This window comes from Macrobrachium nipponense, chromosome 5, assembly GCF_015104395.2.
Source record: "Macrobrachium nipponense isolate FS-2020 chromosome 5, ASM1510439v2, whole genome shotgun sequence".
NCBI lineage: Eukaryota > Metazoa > Arthropoda > Malacostraca > Decapoda > Palaemonidae > Macrobrachium > Macrobrachium nipponense.
The window spans coordinates 143765924-143788098 of NC_061107.1; the positions used below are offsets into that span (position 1 = coordinate 143765924).

At 38.3% G+C, this 22175-nt stretch overlaps 1 protein-coding gene across 1 annotated transcript in view; it reads left to right on the top strand.

Moving 5' to 3' along the window:
• Nucleotides 1–6435: 6435 nt before the first annotated feature.
• Nucleotides 6436–22175, top strand: part of LOC135215699 (uncharacterized) — a 44069-nt gene continuing 28329 nt past the window's right edge. Inside the window, exon 1 of the mRNA XM_064250655.1 lies at nt 6436–6593. Coding sequence (XP_064106725.1) covers nt 6539–6593 — 55 coding nt within the window. The 5' untranslated portion in view covers nt 6436–6538. The remainder of the gene's footprint in view (nt 6594–22175) is intronic.

The following is a 22175-nucleotide window of genomic DNA, read 5'->3' on the forward strand; positions in this document are numbered from 1 at the left end:
CTCGGAACAACTAGCAGAAACCAGATTGAACTATCCATTTAGGGATTTTATGACACTTTCAGAAGGCCGTAAGATGGAGAGTCCGAGAGTGACGTTAAAAGCTTCAGAAATGTCGAACTCGAACGATGAGCAAGACCCAGTCACCCAGCAGCCAGCACAATCGTCTCAGGGTTGGGTCAGAAGCCTCGCCTTAATGCCGGGCTATTTCCAATAAGGGACGATCAGCTCTTCTAAGACATAGCGTCCTTCTATAAATTTTTATGGGCTGCACTAGAGCAAGAGCCCGTGCTAGCTCAAGGCTGGCTTAATCTATAACTAAGTGAATACATCGACATAATAATGGATCCCCAAAATGTTACGCCAACTTGGGGACTGACTCCTCCGGTAAAGACCACAGTAAATGCAAACGTTGCCATGAGAAACGATGACAAAAGTGTAAGCTCCCATTTCCCTATTGCAAAACTATATTTGTTGCTATCTTCTAAAGGTAAAACCTATTGACATTCAACCTTGATTAACCTTAAATGTACAATGGTTGAAATAAATGGTCCAGTTCAAATATTCAAGAGTCAGATTCTTGACATTTCAGACTTGTTGGCCTTCGGCTATATTTCTTTGATGATATGAAATTGGTATTCCATTGCAATAGAACATCTCCTTGGTTACTTTACTTGGCTGACATACAGTTTCAGTCACTAGCAATCAGATTATGTAGTGTGATGATGACATTTTCGCCATATACACTGTTTAACTTATAAACTGACGAGCTAATTAATGGTCACTTGCCTAGGTCAAGAAGAATACTTTTTTTTAAACAATAATAACATCTGAACACGATAGGATACAGCAGCAGTTCTGAAAAAGTGTAGTGATGGAAAGAATACCGCGTGAATTCATCTAGTTTGAATACCATGAGAAATTTACGCGAAGAGCACATCTATGGATTATGACATCTCTAACTGGTTTCATCTCCGTAAGCCAGACACATAGGTACACCCCAGACGGAACCAGAGGTTCTGACAAGCTTGGGCCGTGTTTAGAATAGGGTTCTGTTAAAGTTCAGTGGAAAAAGGAAAATATCTAGTGGCAGACTAGGTTAATCGGAGTTTGTGTTTTTTGTTTTTTTCCTGATCTCTAGGTGAGGAAAACTGAATTAGAAAGAAATTATTAGTGAACTGAAAAAAAAAATGCCGAAAACAAAGGAAAAACTCTACAGTACACATTGAAAAGTAAGGAACCAATGTAGTTCACTTGAAAAACATAACCTACAGAACAGAGTACAAAGAAAAAACAAGTACTTACACATTAGATAGAGTTTCGAGTGTACATATTAGATTAGATCTGCAACAGATAATGAAATTATAAGCGAAAAATAAAAAATCAGTGGACGGACACCCCGTTTACATGTATAAATGACGAGGTATTCTGAAAAAATCTTACAATGTTATTCATTAGTACTTAGTTATATTCTGTTAACATATATGTATATATATACATGTAAATATATATATATGTGTGTATATATATATATATATATATATATGATATATATTATATATATATTTACTTACATACATACATAGATATATATATATATATATATATATATATATTATATATATATATATATATATATATATATATATATATATGGTCTTTCCTGACCGTTTGGGACGTACTGGACTTACTATCTCTGATACCTATTTTCGGTTCCGTTCCCGGAATGTAAGACTCCAATATTCCAGTTTCGAAGAGATTTTCGAACGAAATATCAGTGATGTCGTAGTTGGGGTTTGGTAAGCATACCTAACGACTTCATAATGGTATGTTATCATGTTATCACTAAACTACGATTTTTTATAAACCAAAATTTAATATCATCACAGATAAACACTATCGCTTGCTTTAATTTCAAATTTCTACTAAGCTAGCAATCGTCATAAAATATTTTGTGGTAAATTAGCTATGCTTACTTTTATACTATAAGTTAATACAAAGGATACAATGTAATTACAAGTATCTGAAGCGTGAAAATAGTGGGCTACAGGGTCTTTTGTTAGATTCAGAATTCTATTGTCTTGCTCTGTAATTCCAGATTAATATTTCTAAGAATGCTGTACGCTCTCTTTCTCTCTTCATATATATATATATATATATATATATATATATATATATATATATATATATATATATATATATATATATATATGTTAATGGGGGGATTTCCCCCCCCATTATTCATAAGGTAAGCGTAACACGAAACGGGAGGCAAACCACACACAACATTACACACACAGCCTCTCTCTCTCTCTCTCTCGGCAATCCCTCTCTCTCTCTCTCTCTCCACCTCTTTCTCTCCATACTAACAGGTAATGAAAATGAGAGAGTTGCATCATAACATTAACGTTTATTAACAACTAATAAATAAATCAATCAATCAAGTAATCCAGTCTTACAGACTAACTCAAAAAACCCCGTAAATGTAACATGTCTGGTCACCAAAAAGTCTACACCCCTCTGGGAATTCTTTGTCCCCCGGCATTCCAGAACCGTCTGTTTCAAAGATACAGAACACATCCCGGCAAGTACACATACAAGATTGACAGACAGAGGTTTAAATATTGGATATCATCACAAAAATGTCAAACAGATAATAAGCCACTCTTTGGCTAAAGCACTTCAACACTTACCCAAACAACCGGACACTAAAACACTGTTAATAAAAAACTCCCCCGGCGAACGCCACGGCATCTTTGCCTGTGACTTGAAGCCCTCTCAAAATCCTCCCATAGGCTTGGGTATGACACTTTTAACAGAAAGAGGCGCACACGCACATACGAACACACAGTTCGATAGCGCCTCACGGTTCTAGCTGCATCCAGTTTCACAAAGGCACTTTGAGAAGAGTTCATAAACTGTCGTGCATTGACTTGTTGAACTAAGCATTTTTATCTCACGCCATCCCCAGAAACTCATTGTCAGCTACTCTCAGGTCGCCGCTCCTGCACTGTTCTCCACATTCCATAGGTCACAGGGAACACATGGACAATATATTATTAATCAAAAACCCTAGGCCTTACATATATATATATATATATATATATATATATATATATATATATATATATATATATATATATGTATGTATATATATATTTGTATATATATATAAACATATATGTGTGTGTATATATAGTATATATATATATATATATATATATATATATATATATATATATATATATATATATATATATATATATATATATATATATATATCAATATGTATATATATATATTATATATATATATATATATATATATATATATATATATATATATATATATAAACAGAATATAACTAAGCACTAATTAGTAACACTGTAGGTTTTTTTTTTGGTACAGAATACTGCGTCATTTATACATGTAAACGGGGTGTCCATCACTGATTTTTTATGTTTTTCGCTTATAATTTCATTATCTGTTGCAGATCTAATCTAATATAATATTATACACTGGAAACTATTTGTATAGGAACAGCCTTACTAACAGTTTAGTATTTTTGTTTTTGTTTTTCACGTGAGCTACATGGGTTATTTTCTTTTAAGTATATATATATATATATATATATATATATATATATATATATATATATATATATATATATTATATATATATATATAAAATTAACTTCTTCTAAATTGGTAATAATATAAGCCTTTTTTCCAGACGTACGAACACCCTAATTGTGTAAGCAAATCTTGAATAAATGTAAATTCTTATAGGATGAGTTCCTCAACATATTTTACTTACTTGGGGAGTAAGCCTCAAAACTACTTTTTTCTGTTGTTGGAGGGCAGGGGGATGGGGGGTGGGGGGGGCGTTTTTAGTAGTAAAGCCTAAAAGGGGGGCCTGAAAAAGGTGTTTCTCGATGGGTTAGAGATACAGGAATTTTAGGATAGGATATTTATTATATACTTATTAGAATGAATATGTAAAAAAATAAATAATGTGCATGTTAAACAGTAAAGAAAAAATATTTACGATAAAATATAGCGTATTTATTTTAATTTTCGTTGGTGAAACAATACTATTTGACTAGATTTTAGCGCACGCCCCGAGTAAGCTGGTGGTCGAATCACCCCTTGTTAAGGTAAGAATAATAGATAATAAGTGAACTATCGAACGCAATGTCCCTGCTGATGAAGGATGAGATGAAAACTTATGAACACTTTTTTGGATAAAGCAAAAGATAAGAAGAATGTGGTCATATGGAAGGTGAATGGGAGGTTTTAGTTGTCCGTAGAGATTATAATTCTCAGTCACGCCTATCTCGTCTCCCTTTATGCAAAGGAACTAAGATTCCTCTCACTTATTCTTTTGGGGCATTTCCTCATTCAATCATTCCTTATGCGACTTGGCAAATGACTTGAATAAATTCCTTTTTATCAACTGATCTTCTACAACTCACTTTAGATAGTGTCATCTCGGTTCATTTCTCTGGTTCAAGATCTTGGATTCCTTTCTTATGTTCTCAAGAGTCAATACCACAAATACTCCTATTATACATAATTTACACCTTTCACTGTTCTATCCTCTACATTCAACATCCCATCAAAATACACATTGTACCGACTCTTCTTAAAAAGCTTTTTCAATTTGTAAATTTTATCATAAGACGCAGGTGACCATTAACATTTTTCTCTGCATTCCCTAAGGAATATTTTTTTTTTTTCTCAAATATACCCCTATATATTTACCGTACCTACCCTTAATCACTGATACTGCCCTTGACTACCTTCCCCTGCAGTCAAGTTGCCAGATAACCATCAGTTGTATAGCCTTGAACTTCATGCGTCCCCATGACTCTTGGTAGACAATAATTAATGTTACAGCCAAATTATCTGTATTTAGTGCACAAATTATTCTGTTATGTTGGGAAGGGGATACGAAAGCCCAAAACAACCCTTATTAAACAAAGGAATTTATTCCTCACTATTTATCCAATGGTTCCCACCAAAAATAATCGACTATCATTTGGCAACTCAAGGAGTTGCAGGCTTTGATTTTTTTAGCCACAGAAATCGAGAGATTTCCAGTACCATGTTATCCTCCGACGGTGTTCCCCCGGAACTTATACTTACAACGTCGAATTACTATTGATATATGGGTTGATACAACATTCAGGATGCAGCACATCACTTGTTTATTCTTTTACGCCTTTTTTCTTCTTCATTCAAAGCAACTAAAGTCTAATGTATTGTCAATATATCTTCTGTCTATACTTCTCAGATAGTTTTCAAATCTAACACAGTCCCGCTGACAGAAAAAAATGTGGCTCAACTAAGAATCGACGACATAATAAGACTTACCAAGCAGTCATATTATTATGCAAAACTATATAACTTACCCAAACGAATGTCTATCGACTTTCTTAGGAAATTAAGGCAATGGGGTATAACATTGATAAGCCATTACATCAAATATAACTCCGATCTCTAATGCCATCAGAAAGCATAAGTCATGGCAATATCAGTGAGCATTCCAAGTCGCCTGGCTATGAAGTCAGTGTCTCTAATTGTAGGGTGATTTTAACTGGTTGTTCAGGAGGCAATTTCGTTTGAGCTCTTCATATGTCACGTGGCTCGACGTATAATCTTGTAGGTCCATTAAGGCTGCAAAATGGAAAATATTACAACAAATTCACCAAGCAATTTTACAAGTTAGTCGATGTCTTTTTTCTTTATTGATGAATTAGGTAAGCATGATTATGCATATTTATGTAGAATATATGCATATGTCATAACTTGTTAAGGGCCGAGATAGCCTATAATACAGGATTTATCATTATTATATGGAATTATTCATATCATCGGTGAATAACAAATCTCCTGCAAGCTCGCTATGATCACACTGAAAATAGACGTAGTAACTGAAAATATGTCAGGTATTCTGTGAGCTGAAGCTGCCTAGAATTAAGACACAGTGATTCATAAAGAGTCAATGACCTCGGCATACTTCATCTAAACCCAGGTGTGGGTGGAAGTTGACGATATATGGCTAAAGACAGAATACGATTTTTACTTTGCTTGTTAATTTAGAGCTGGCAATAAATAACTTTTTATAATTTTTGTAGCTCATTTCTTTGTAAATATATCCACATTATCATGAGGCCATTATATACAGCGATTTACGTAAATAAAGAAAATTCAAATGAAGAAACGGGGCTTATAAATTGCTCCAGCCAGTCACAACTGTTGTTACAATATGAAGACCCATTCACGTGGGGATAGGTCAACAAAGACCTGCAGTGTTACCATAACATTTTTATACAATAGTGACTAATGGATGAAGGTAGCTGTATCGAAATTTCTGGGGGAACTGTACACATGGCGAGGAAAAACATGAGTGATGATAACTTCAACAAGTTCGATGAAAGATTAGATAACTGGCAAACCATCATCATGCGCTTCACTTTGGCTCAGTGAATGATTAGGAACCGTGTGTTGAAAACCAAAATCGATTTCAGGGAGGCATCATGAAGAGAATTCTTCTGCTCCTAACATCAGTCATCTTTGCGCCATATGCGGCAGGTAATGTTCGGTGCTTGTGTTAGAGATTTATTTATGAGAAATTGCAGCTACAGGCAATTTCAGTTATTGGTTTCTGGACGTTCACTATTGCACGACTACTGTAGTCACAACTTTATCTTATCTAATCAGTGATACTCGTTCTTATACTGAACTGAAAATTACCATATTCTTCGTATGAGCCCCTAGAAGTCACTTAACGGTGATTGTTTTCGAAGTCATATTGAAAACCAGGCATAGGGTAGCGTGATTCTACCCTACAAACGTCTCTGTAGCTTAGTCCATAACATACCGCACAGCTCCAGTCATAGTGGAAAACCAACTTTTTTTTTTCTTTCTTTTTTAAATAAAACATCTTACTTGTGAGAAACATCAATGAAACTCAGCAAATGCCACACAAAAATTAAGTATTGTTCGTAAGGCCTCATGTTATGTTTATAACTGATAAAAGCAATACAACCTGTTTTATGTCATTTGTCCCTCCTCTACTAGAATACTCCAGTGTGGATGTCTGCTTCTGACAGAGATTTCTGTTTTCTATTGTTAACATTTGTACTTTGGACCATCGAGATCCTTCATTCACAATTGATCTCTGATCTGCTTTCCCTGCCGAGAGCAACCAGATTCGTTGAACAGCAGCACCTCTATGATGTAAATGTGCCTCACTGCCGAACTTCTCAGTACCAGAGGTCCATTATTCCTCACACAACTGGACTTCTTTCGAATGAAGACCATATTCTTTGGAAGCTTAAATTTCTCGTTAATGACCCTCGTGACCTTGTTTCTTATGGATAGGGTTCTTCTGAATAATAATATTAAAACTTAACTAACAGCACAAGATATAGTTGTTAGTATCATCACAATTCTGTACAGCTAACCCAGTTGCATGACTTATTTTTCCTTGTTAACAAGAAATTCTTGAATGAATAGTGATCAAAGTCATAACCCTCATGCCCTTACACTGCTCTAGTTTTGGAAACTCACCAGACTTCAGGGACTGTACTGCAACTTTACCGTCTGTATTCGATTGTGTTTTCTCTCCATGTTTCTGTAAAGACAAGATTTTTTATCCATAAAGTAATCAGTGAAAGTCTATTGAGCAATTTTTTACATAATCCATTTATTATTAGGGAAAGGGTGAAGACAGATATTGACAACTGCTTCACTATGGCTGAGTAAATTATTATCTTCGGAGATGCCACTCATGGTTCTTGGTAAATTATAGATTCCAGAACAACCCAGTATCATAGTTCTACTATCAGACTTTGAGTTCTATATAGTTTAAGTTCATCAGCCTTTAAGTTGCTCATAAGAAACTTAATCATGAAGTAAGCCCCCTAGTGGAGACATATTCCCTGAAAGAAACTTTTTTGTACCTTGGAGAGTTCCAAGCTGCGAAAATTTCATCAATTATAAGCTTTTGATGGGGGATTTACCTTTGGAAATTTTCTCCAAGGACACATTAAGCAAAGCTTGAATATTCTAAAGAACATTGGCATGAAAAAAAGCCTATATTAGTTAAGCGGATGCATGATTTGATCCTTGTAATGTCTGGGGTAGCAGTAATATCAGTCTTCTTAGAATCCATCAAACCAAGGAACTATTAACATGGAATGGACATGTGCGGATAAAATGTATTGACGCCGATTGTCACTGCGCGGCGCCATAGGAAAAGGTGGAGATGACGCTGAATTAAGCAATTAAAGCATCATCTTGCAGACGCTTTTCCAATGATGTCGTCCTTAATTTTCCACCGATTTTAATAAATATAGCTCATTGGAAAGCTTTTCAAAATCAATCTTAAATGCATATAATTAAGCATGTAGAAAATACGGCGCTGCAGTGTTATAAGTAAAAATATCCAGATATGCATTTTACCTGGGTTCGCTGTTTTATTCTACTGTTCCAAATTCTTTAATATAAATTTTGATAAATTTATCATCGGTTAAAAGCTCTTGAAAAGCACTTTCCAATTAACCAATGAAGCACGCATATGTCTCATACAATAGAAATAATCATGCATGCCATGTGCTGAGACTGAGTGATTTCATGTCTTTGCCATGGCATTGTGTAATAAACTTTACCATTAAAGCCTGTTGAACTCCTTATATTTAATATCATTCTAAGTATCAAAGTCTTTATACTGTACTTTGAATTTTACGACTACCTAGGTCTTATTACCTTGCTATCTAGTCTTTGTCACCTAGGGATTAACCCTATCATTATGACACAATGGACTTAAATTGTAAGTATGTTGACTTATACTTATTGCTTACTTATATCAGTCATTATTACAAAAAGAAACACACTTGTTGATAAAACTAATTTATCTTTACAGATCACTTATTAATGTCAGCTTATTAATGCTATTAATAATTTTAAGTCTATTTTAAATGTATTATCAGGTAAATAGCGATTACTTGATAGAATAATGTATATTACTAAATTTACTTTAACATAATGCAACAAATGTCATAGATGACAAGGTAGTGTCAAGGAAAAGTAACAGATTACACTCCAATATGACGATTTTGTAGACAATTTTATGCTATACGTACAAAAGCTGAAGTAGTAACACTGAAAATTACTGCCCCTTGAAGAGAACAAGTTTGTTGCATTTCTGGAGAATGCTTCTACCTGCAATGTCTGACTGTGGAGCCTGGCTACATATAATAGTGTAAATCAAAGTAAATCCCCACAGTCAGACGAATCACATCAAAGCAGTGATTATCTATACCAAAGGATGTCTCCAACATGCGGTTCTGCATGGGCAGAGCTTGCACATCACATCTCCAGGACCAAGTATTAGAATCGGAGTTTGGTCCAACTCTGATTGACATGGGACAAGTTACACAGCTGGCGCCATAGCAAAGCTCTCTCCACACCATGCAATGGTGGCATGCTGAGCACGGCGATTTCGTGCGTGTCCATTCCATGTTTATAGCTCCATGCATCAAACTTTCAGCAGTGTGGCATAAAAATGATGATGGCAAAGATGTCTAGATCCTAGATCAGAAAATCTGTTTTCACTAAACTTAAAGTGCAAGCCAGTGGAATGTAGGCCATTCTCCCTTTTGTCTGGCGTTTACCTGTTTATCTTTTTCATGACGAACATATTAACGGGACTTTCTAGTGAATAAAAAAGTCCATCGGTTAGGCGTCATGGATAAGAAAGATGGCAGCGATGAATAGAGACTTCAAAAGCATCTGAAATACACAGCGGTGAATTAAAATCATGTCCTGTAGTCCAACCAACAAAGAAATAGGGATTAACTAGATCATCAGACGATATAAACAGGTGTTCATATGCGAGATCAATGACCATAGCGGATGGACCTCCAACATGACAGGTTGGGTGGTCGCCAAATACAGTGGAGTTCATGAGCTGTTGATTGACAGGGTCTCCTCTGAAATGAGTTAGGGACTGGTTCAAGTACCCTAACAGAAAGTTGACTACTAATGCTGTGTTCGCTGGAAGCTGGTGAGTAACTTCTGCAGGAGTCTCTGCAAGCAATGTCAGTAAACAGCAGGATGATGATATGTCACAAGACCAGCACCTGATGAAATTTTACCATAGGTGTTGCACACCGTTGTTTATTATCATTATCAGTGTACCTGATAAGAAAGGTTTATAAAAACGAAACAATTAAATCATTGATGTTATTGATTTAAAATGATTCATATAAGAAAATTTTATACTTCTATAGCACACAAGACAAGTTATGAGTCATATAAAAATGTGTTTTGTCCTTTGCATCATTGGGAGATTTCGTATTGTGAAATTAATTTCAATGTCAATAAAAAAAAAGCAATGGCTAAACAGAAACATGGAAATCAAACAGTGGCTATAGTCAACAAGAACTGAATGAAGCAGGTATGGGCGTCATTTAAGGTGGGCTGGGGAGTGGGTAGGGGTGCCCTTGTCCCACCCAAGACACTGATGCCGCCCCCCCCCCCCCCCCCCCAAGACTTGGCTTGTACCCTAGCCTTTGAAATATACTATTATGATAATATTAATAATGATAGTAAAATTCACTCCGAGGAGCGTGTGAGTGTGGGTTTGGGCATGGAGGCTGGAGAAGGGCCTCTGGTTGAAACGACCAAGACTTGATGGCGATCTAGCTTGTCAGTAGTACATGAGACAAGCAGTGTGCATAATTTTGGGTAGATCTCGTTATTTTCATGTGTTTTGTCAGAGAAAAAATGCTCTCAGCCATAAGTCGAAAAGGTTAGCCGAACGAACATTCTATAATCAATCCATTAAATGAAAGATTTCTATTAAGTTTGTCAACACGCAATGACTGAAGTGTTATCCTATGGAGAACTGTTCCGTAAACAAGAAACAGCATAAATGATCGTCAGTTGTCAATCAGGAGCCCAGCAGTTCGTTATTTGCCCAATTCTGGCGTAGTAATAATTTCACGTAGTGAATTAGTTCAACCAGATGTCAGGCCATCTGAGTTCTCTGAAACTGTGAAAAAGGTTCGGGACCCCGAAAAAGAAAGACAACCAGCCTCACTCTAAGGAGCAAATAGATGTAATGAGTATTCCAACATCAGATTATATATACATACATATAAATATACAGAGAAAGAATTTATTGAAATAAAAGATAGTTAGAGCAAGATAGATATTTGGTCAATGCAACTTTTTCGCACTTTTATTATTTACTCTTTTTTTCAACATAAATCAATAAACCTAGTTCAAATACAATAGTTAACATTGAGGTGGGGAGAATTAGATTAGAGGGATTAGATGGATTAAAATTGATTTCATTGTTACTTTTGATTAAGTTATTGTAATAATTTTCCTATTAACTTTATTGTATATCTGTACTTACGATGTGAAATTTACACAAACTTCACACTGACATTTTTTTTTCTTTTTATGCGTGTTGGGGGGGGGGGGGGGGGGATGCGTTGGCCCATAAGCCAATCCCCTAAAAAAAGAATTTGAAAAATTAAGAAACACTGCATACATTTTAAAACCACCTAGTCAACCAATTTTAAGGTTAATATGTATAAAAAATAAATAATGTACACTAAGAACAATGATGTCTAGCTGAAGATAGTGATGGCTAAAATTGTATTAGCGATTTATTTGAGTGCCAGCTGTAAGGACTTACAACTATGAATATGTAATATGAAAATGGACACACATGTTTCTTTTTCCTTAGAATTATAGACTTTTTTTTGGATGATTATTGATTATTATATATATATGTACATATATGTATATATATACGTATATATAAGACTAGTAAGGAGGCTCAAGCCCTACAGATATCACAAGGTGGAGAGGTAAAGGCATGTCTCAGCGTAGTACATAATTTATTGCCGACGTTTCACATCACTTCGATGCATTTTCAAGGCTGGGAATGATAAAAAAATATAAACATACAAGACTAAAGTCCACTGATAAAACACCGTATATATTTAAAATTTAAAATTGAACACTAAACATTTAAAATGTAAAAATTATTGTACAACAAAAAACACTAGGTGGAGAGACAACCTACCCCCGAGAGTAAAAAAATAGAAGGTGACTGAAGGACAGAGTGGGGAGAAAAAAAAATAATAAAGTAAAAAAAAAACCACACACAAAACTATGTAACAAAACAGTGGTTAGGCTATGAACAGCTGAACTGACGAGGACTGGGCATTTAAAGTCGGTACATTAGTTTTCTTTTGATTAAAATTGATTCAGTGTTAAAAGCTCGTCATTCTTTATTGGCTGCCATCCAATAATTTAAAATCATCGATGTCCAAGCGGGAGCGACAGGTAATAGAGTGGTTCCGGATCTATCCAGCATCCGGAACCACTCTATTACCTGTCGCTCCCGCTTGGACATCGATGATTTTAAAAATTATTGGATCAGCCAATAAAGATGACAGTAGAGGAAAAGACCCCATATAGACTCCACTTTTAGCCCCGCCCACCCCGCCCCGCCCCCCACCCCCCCCAACGGGGCGTGGCTACCCCCCTCCCCCCTCCTGATTGGCTCATGTACGTACGTGAGGCCTAAAAAGGGGCGGGACAACCCCCAAAACCCCCAAAAGGGGTGTGGCCACCCTGACCCCATATAGACTCCACTTGTCTGGGGGGTGTGGCCACCCTGACCCCATATAGACTCCACTATTCTGGGGGGCGTGGCCACCCCTGACCCCAAATTGACTCCATTTGTACTATAAGCTCATGTACGTACATGAGCTCATAATTGACTCCATATGTATGATAAGTTCATGTACGACATGAGCTCATAATTGACTCCATTTGTCTTACAGCTCATGTACGTACATGAGCTCATATTAGGGGGGCGTGGCCTCCCCTAACCCCAAATCGACTCCACTTTTCTACCCCTGTGAGTCACATAACTATAAGGTGGGAATAAAACCATCTTTTTCAACCCTCCACTATTCTGGGGGGCGTGGCCACCCCTTGGACCCCAAATTGACTCCATTTGTATTATAAGCTCATGTACGTACATGAGCTCATAATTGACTCCATATGTATGATAAGTTCATGTACGTACATGAGCTCATAATTGACTCCATTTGTCTTACAAGCTCAGTACGTACATGAGACTCATATTAGGGGGGCGTGGGGGCCTCCCCTAACCCCAAATTGACTCCACTTTTCTACCCCTGTGACGTACATAACTATAAGGGAATAAAACCATCCTTTCACCCTCCACTATTCTGGGGGCGTGGCCACCCTGACCCCAAATTGACTCCATTTGTCTTACAAGCTCATGTACGTACATGAGCTCATATTAGGGGGGCGTGGCCTCCCCTAACCCCAAATCGACTCCACTTTTCTACCCCTGTGACGTCACATAACCTATAAGGGAATAAAAAAACCCAACATTTCAAGGCTCTCACCCCAAATTGACTCCACTATTCTACCCTGTGACGTCACGTAAACTCTCTGGGAATAAAAAAACCAATTTCTTTCAACCCCTTGACCCCAAATTTGAACTCCACCCCTTTCCTACCCCCTGTGACGTCACGTAACTATCTGGGCATAAAAACCATTCTTTCAACCAACCCCTGACCCCAAAATTGACCTCCACCTTTCCTACCCCCTGTGACGTCACGTAACTCTTTCCGGTAATAAAAAACCAAAACCAATTTCATTTTCCAACCCCTCACCCCAAATTGGACTCCACTATTCTAATCCTACCACTGGACGTCACACGTGAACTCGCTGGGAATAAAAAACCAATTCTTTGCAACCCCCGAACCCCAATTGGACTCCACCCCTTTCCTACCCCCTGTGTGACGTCACGTAACTTCCGATCCCGGTAAAATAAAAACCACCACTTTTTTTCAACCCCTCACCCCAAATTGACTCCACTATTCTACCCCTGTGAACGTCAGCATAACTCTCTGGGAGAAAACCATTCTTTCAACCCCCTTGACCCCAAATTGACTCCACCTTTTCCTACCCCCCTGTTTGACGGTCAACATAACTCTCAGGGAATAAAAACCAACATTTCAACCCCCACCCCAAATTGACTCCACTTCTACCCCTGTGATGTCACGTAACTCTACGGGAATAAAACTTGACCCCACCCTGACCCCAAATAGACTCAGTTCACTGTTTTTTGCGACTCATGTCCCCTTTAATTGTTTTCAAAGTAACCGGGACGTTTACCTCATCCTCCTCCTATAAAATCTCTAAATTTATATATGCATATTGCGAATATACTCTCTCTCCCTCCCTCCTCCATCCCTCCCATCCTCCCTCCCTCCCTCCCTCTCCCTCTCTCTCTCAGCCGTTACATTTTGTTTTATATATACACACAGCTGCTTAGATATTGCAGAGTATCATGAGAAAAGGATATTTGGCGACTGACTTCATCCACATGTGATATCTCCCCCAATAACCATATCAGAGTCAATGTTATCTGATGATGAATCACGCACACACACACACATATGAAGAAACGAGACCTTATCGCCATATTTGCCCAGCTGACTTCACGCCAACGTGAAATTTTATTTTTTCATAGAATTTGAGTCATAATCTAGGTGGCGAACACAAGGACAAAGGTACACATTTCAATTTTGTTTATTTATTATACAGAGTTTGAAAGAGGTTGAAAAATCAAATTACAGACGGAATTGTTATTTTATATTTATAACCAATCCTAAATACAGGGGAATGAATTAATATTCCATACAAATACATACATTAGAAAAAACTGTACAAACCACGAACGCGATAATATGCGCATTCGCTTTTTCAAAAACATATTCAAACGAAACATACTACGGCTACTATAGATTTTCTAACCTGTTCCTTGACATCACACCCCCTTAGTATATACCACAAACATCTTCTCCAGCACTTTCCCCGACCGTGTATCGAAGACGACGACGTTTTCATCTAACACCTCAAAGCTTTTAAATTTAGCTAACAAGTTTTTCAACAATAACTTGTGCGAAGAGGTTGATGAAGCCATGGCGAGAGTTCACGTCTTGATGTGGACAATCCTTCAAGTCATCCACGCATGACTCATTTTATCAAAATCAGTATCACGTGACTAAACAGCTCCGATATCATTATTCCTAAAATGTTAATAAGCCACCCCCACACTCGCCATCTTGTTTTTCGCATGTCCCGCCCTCACCTTCCCACCCCCTCCTCCTCCTCCTCCTCCTCCTTCTCCCCCTCCACCTCCCTTTTTCCCCTCCCCATATTTCGCCACGTTTCGATTTGCTTTTAATGGCTATATTCCTTTAACAGCCAATCTTTAACCCCCGCCATTTCAATGAAGTAGCGATAATTCGAAATATTATCAACGTGGGTTTTTTTTATTCCCTTGAAATTCTCGAGCTATATCTAAAATATTATAACCTGCGAGCGGATGAGTTAAATCTCCTTCTTCATTCCATTCAACCGTGTTAGAATCTTGTAAGTGCTTAACAAAAGCCGTAACGTATGACTTTTGGGGTTCTTTAAAAATATCGGAATAATACCTGTTAAATCGGGATTGCTCTTTTTGCGAGTCATGTCCCCTTAATTGTTTTCAAATGTAATGGGGGCGTTAACCACCATCCTCCCCTCCAGTCACAAGCACCTACATTTTTCTATAGGGGAGGAGGAGGAGAGGAGGTCCCGTGAGCGATATAGCCGGCATAGGTGGTTTTTGGATATTAAGGGAGACGTGTCCACTACTACTAACAGCTGCCGTATCCAACTTGCCAGTACTCTAGGTTATTAATATCACCATACAAACCTCTTTTCTATTCATTAACCTCTCATAGGTAATGGCAGGGATAACGTAAAACTCCTTCATTTTCAATTAAAAAGACTCCCTCACCAAACTCGCAGCAATAGGCAATAAAACCGATAGAATAGTCCCCCTTTACGACTTTTCAGTATATTTTTCTTCTTAGATATGGACGTTTGTTTTCAAGGACACAAGATGAATTCTCGTCTACAATTTCTTAAGTGTTTAATAAACTTCTTATCTTGAGTTAGATTACCACAAAGAAAATTTCTAAAAATTTCCGAGAGAGTAGACACCAAACCACCGTTTAAGATGGGAATAACTTTACTTCTTTCACTGGGTGATAAAACAGAGATGAATAAAATAAAGTTTTTATTTTTACGTATTAAAGGTTGCTTACGGTTCATATCCGTACAATTTGAGACTCATCAACCCAGGAATTGAATTGACTCGGATAACCTTTCCAATGAACGTAATATTGAGTTTTTATTATCTTTCCTCCTCCTTCCCAGAATAGTGATATCATACGTTTCTGGTAGATTTGTGCGAATTAATTCTTCACGATAAAATACGCCCTTTATTCTTCACCCGCTAAATCTTCCAAGAAGTATACGACCGGATTTTTGCCTTGTATCCACTTTTCGGATTTTAAAAATTTCCAGATGTATTTTGATTGTATATCTCCCCTCCTAAAAATTGCGTTGCGACGCTCCATCGGCAATACGTACAACGTCTCCAACATTCAAGAGCGAAATGGCGGGAGGATTAATGAGAACAGCCTTTTTATACATGCTCGAGAATTGACGTTCAATGTCATCTCTATCCGTTAATGCGTGAACCTCTTGCGGGGTGCGACCCAAACTTCTATGGGGGGTATGATTATAACTCTGAACAATGTCGCGCAAGACGTTAATGTATTTTAAGGTATTCTTATGTGTGAGATATCTATATATACGACCCTTAATAGTCCTTATGACTCTTTCAGCTATAGAGGATTTTATTTCTCTCGAATAAACGCTATATAATTTTATATTTTTACTATCTAGATATTCCCTGACGTGTTTGTTATAATATTCCCTACCCTCATCGCTATTCAAACGTGAAATTCCCAAAAATTCGGTAGATTCGATAACCTTCTTCAAAGCGCGACGCATAGTAACACCATCCTTCTTTTTCAAGGGAACAATTTGTAGATATCTGGAAAACACGTCAATAAAGACTAGCAAATATTTAAACCCATTATTATACCGAGCTAATTTGGACATATCAGCTAAATCGGTGCTCGCTATTACTCTCGGTTTGGGTGATATGATTTTTCTTCTGGGGAATTTTTTTCGAGTGACTTATGCAGTGTGTAAGACTTTTGCCCACGTAAGAATTCTTTAACATTTTCACGAGTTAATTTGGCTATTCAGATTTTTCGCTACTCTGAATAAAGAGTACCACCCGCTGAAACTACTACACCCCGTGGCATCTCCGTACAAAGTTTTTAGCAGTTTTATCCGTTCTTTATCCATATTGGTAAGCTATTTGATATTCCGGTTCACCCAGAATATTAGTTCGGAGCTGTAACAGTTCAGGTGTTGACGGAGCGAAGTCTACTACAAATAACCGTAGCGGTTACGTGATAGGGCCTTTTTATATATGTCTGAAAAGGCTGAAGCTTTTTGACGGCCGAATAACTGCCGACCACTAAAGTTTCAATTTGACTAAAATCACGATTTTTCATTAGAATAATATAATGTGAGCAATTCAAGCTTATACTTCTAACTAAACTTGCCCGAATGAAACATATTCTGCGTTATGAATATAACTGAAATAGATGAAGACGTCCCGCTGTGAAGGCGTTGGTGACAAATTTATTATCACTGGCCTCAAGGAAGCAATCATCGAGTATGAATAATAGACCTTTATTAACCCCCGTCTGCCCCTTTTCAGTGTAATCAAAGGGATTTTATTTAAAATTTCTTTGGATACTTTAAAGAAATTGGGACCTATTGAGGATGCGTTTCGAGGGGGTGTTCAGATACCCCGCAATATAAAATGTATTGGAAATGCGTTTCATAGAGTTCAATGATTTTTTGACATAGGACTGACTTGCCACTGTTACTAAAACCCCGCGATGATAATACGAGCGGGATTAGCGAACGGGTCTAACAACTGCCCAGGGAAGGGACTGTCGCGGCCATGATGTTAGCGCGTTTAAGACTATAGTTGTGTACTTTACGCGCTCCTTTTTTATATACAAGCCTTAATAATAATTAGGTGAATGGAAGTTGACGGCAATAATATTTGTTTAATTTTCCATAATGAAATACATACAGGTTTTTCCTACAATATAAAAATAGAACGTAAAGTAAAAATGCAAACTATAATAAAAAAAATTAAATATAATAATTCAAATATAAAAACTAACTGTGTATATGATTATATAATATACCAGTTATACAATATAATATATTAAAATATATGAATATAAGATAAAATATATAGTAAAATATACAAACTATGACACCCGGTCAAGGTGTGATACGCCCCCGTTTAACTGGAGGAGAGGGTGAAACCATTTCCCGTCGAGGAGAAGTCAAAGACGTCGAAGAGAGAGAGGAATTAACATTGTATATTTTACTATTCTCTCTTCGACGTTTTGAACATCCTTTCACCCGTGGGAAATGACGTGATGGATGTAGGGTCGGAGGAATAGGAGGAGTAGGAATTCTCGAGGTGCTAGGAGCGGGAATATTTAAAATTGGAGAGATTGCCGCAACTACCGGCGCCACCACTACCCTCTCTAGATCCTCCTCCTCCTCCTCCCCCTCCCCCTCCCCCTCCCCCTCCTCCTCCGCTATACCCTCTTCCACCCCAATGTCTGGATGTCCATACGCCAACGATTTATAAGGTGTCACATAATATCTCTTGTCCTCTAAAGGACAGAGAGATACCTTTCGCTGGCTCGTATGGACACATCGTGCCTCCTACTCTTTGCAAATTGTGCACACGAGTATAAGTAATCTCATTCTTTTCGATTACAGCTCGATACTGGTCATGTGGAATGGTCTTTTGCCGGCATCTTTGTACACCTTTCAAGGTGTTACTACGACTAGTTTCCGTCAGATACGAATAAACTTTAGGTTTAAACGCCGATAAACCCTTCCCATCATGAGTTCAGCCCCCGTTTCAACCTTCACTAACCCGAGTTCCCCCATTACGTGACTCATCATACAATTCGTGAGTTTTGGGGAAATTACTCAAATCCATGTAGGGTTTGAGCACACCCTTCAGTTCCCGATTGAGGTTATCAGTCACCAGGGAAAGATCAAGCTGTCAGTGTCGGTATAAAGGAGCTGAACTCGGTGTCCATACTGCTTTCGAAGAACGTCGTAATAGAACCGATACATCATATCCTTCGCCATGTCTAGTATACTGAAACCGATATAAATCGGGGATTCAGCCATAACAGACTCTTTGCAATGGTTTACAATGTACCTGTCGTTACCCAGTTTTTTCCAAAGACTTGTACGTGTGTTTGGACACATTCCTGAGAAGAGAGGCTTCACCGGTGGTGACGACAGTTCGGGTAGAATAATTCAATGAACTTTTTAATAGTGACACCGAAAAGACCACATTATTATGATTTTGATGGTGTTCCTCTTGTCCGGATCGGTCTCTTTAGCACGCCTTTTTCGGCATCTCCAGAATATCATTCCCTCAAATAAAAATCCTGTTTGAATTTGTACACTTTCCTTATTACATCAACTTCGAGACCGAGCCTTATCAACGTTTGTAATAACGGAAGACAGATCAAGTGATTACGCATGGGTAAATGCGTACCCGTCAACTTAACATTTTTCTTGGGTAGCTTCACCTTGAACTTATTCATTATTTGGTTTTACTATAGGGCGATAGATCCTGGTGAGGGTAACATTCATGTGATGAATGGCGAGAGGGAGATCGTCCGTCTGTAGAGCAACATCCCGTCTAACTGGTTTGGTATCGAGCAGTATAAAATAACCGTATTCACCCTGTGAATCAATGGCGGTAATATCGCTAGCGACAAAACTTTCTAATTCGACAGGGGAAAGTTCAGTTATTTCACCCGAGGGCATTTTGTATTTACTCATGACTGTGGGATACAAACTGGTGAAGTCAACGTATAATATGTACGATTGAGGATCACCCACCCTAAAACTGGGATTTAACTCTGGATTATTAGCTACGCATTGCCTTCGAACTAGACTACAAAAACCGCCGCGGATGTTTTTACAAATTAATGATAGAGTTCACCATTCGAAATGAGGGGGAGACGAATTTTAGAGGAATATAGGAAAGCATCGAGTGAGAGAGAGGTAGAAGTCAGGTAACGGGCAGGGTCTAGTCCGAATTGCACCATGGCAGCCTTCCTCCAAGCTAAATAAACGTCCGCTAATAATCCCACATCCATTAACAAATACAAAACGGTATAATCTAGAAGATTGGTGCAATTAGCGGCGTTCCAAACCTTGACCACGTGTGCATAGCCCCCGCTGGAAAGGGTTTCTCCCGTAAGTTCCGAATCGAAACACTCTCGAGAAGGGATGCCGGGCTTTCGCAGGTATGAGCCCGTCACATAATCATAAGGGTAGTACTGTTTACCCGTACCCAAACTAAATCGAGACAATCCCGAGAATACTGGGTTAACAAGACGTGCGATTTCGAGGGAACCTTTCTGTTTGATATACTCGAGGCGAGACTAGAAAGGGTCCCCCTAATCACGTTGTTGCTATCCACGAATCTCAGATTGCCCGATCTGGCCGAGTAAAATTTACTACCCTCGCGTTTCAGAATTTCAAAATCATGCTGAGCCCCCGCCTCTTTCAAGACCAGGGCGATGTCATATGACAAATTGTGTACGAACACTGTTAAAGTTGGCTCCTTAAATTGCATATTCAAATTACACTGTTGACACAGTGCACACACAAAGTTGTCCCGTGCCACAAAATGAGCGTGATGTCGCATTTTCGTGACTCCAGCCTTGAATTCGACGTTACATCCTCCGCAATGGAGTGCTCGCTTCAAACTTACGGGCGGATTCAGGACTCATATGTAAAGGATACGCACGCATTGTTCACGCAATAACGCCCAGTCCCGGTTCATGTTCTGAAAAACACAATCATCAACGCAATTTCTCTCCGTGACTTAGTCTATGGGTACAATATTACCCCCGTTCTACCGTCAACGATCACGTAGCAGTAAGCGAAAGCTTTCTGTCGAGATACTATTCTCGGATCGTCTTCTCCGGTCTTCGGTTGAATATTATACGCCTCAAAATCCAGGAAAGCCATGTGCGAGATTGGCAGCAGAGCTTAACTTTAGTAAACTGTTTAAATTGGCCGGGTTCTGGGTATTCGACAGTGGTTCGAGCAGTACAAGGCCTGTGTGTTGCGCCTCACGGATGGTGGAACTATTAAACAAAGTCAAACAATTGTACACATACCACCCGCGTGCTCAATCCCCCGCCCCTGCTTGAATCCGTGTCGGAACTTCTTCACGAATGCCAACATATCTTTAATCAATGCGACGTGGTCGTCAGTGATTAATAACAACGTGACCAAATGAGGGCTTTGGGGGTTACCACCTTTCCTCGCTAGATGTACCGTCCAATGTTTTTTCCGCTGTTTCCCCATGAATAATTCACATAATTTATACAGATATATGTTGAGTTATTCCCCTTTTCTAATGTTTGAAAGAGTCATGGGTCAACGGCATATCTGGCGAGTGTTTGATATTAAATTGTCCCCTCCCCATCCTCCTCATTAAGACACAGAGGGAGGTTGTTAATACGTGTGGGAGGGTTATCTCGCAGTACAACGTACGCTTCTAACGCTGTAACGACACAGTTGTACCCGACTGAATATTGATAACCTGATCACTACCGCGACTCCCTTGGGATACACCTGGAAGTTATTAATATTCACTAACTCACGCCGCGTGATATGAAGTTCAACCCTATCTAGCGAGGTCATACACCAACCCGAACCCTCAGTACGGTTGAGTCTTTCTTCCAAGTTATTAGCTATAAACTCAATAGCCTCCTCCAGGGAGTCATAGATCGAGTCAATCGTAGTAGGGTGGGTGGAGTACATACATAGAAAGCACTTTTTTCATTCATGTCGCCTAGCATCCTCACGCTGGTGATAATAACGCACAAGTATAGCATAGCCGATCGAATACCTCTTTCGAGGAAGTTACTGTGCACATCTTCGCGTAATCGGGTATGATACTACTTAACTTCATTGCCACGGTCAATGTGTGACCCTACTGCGGCCGCATAATGAATGATACTCACTACCTTATTACCCTCCGTTCTT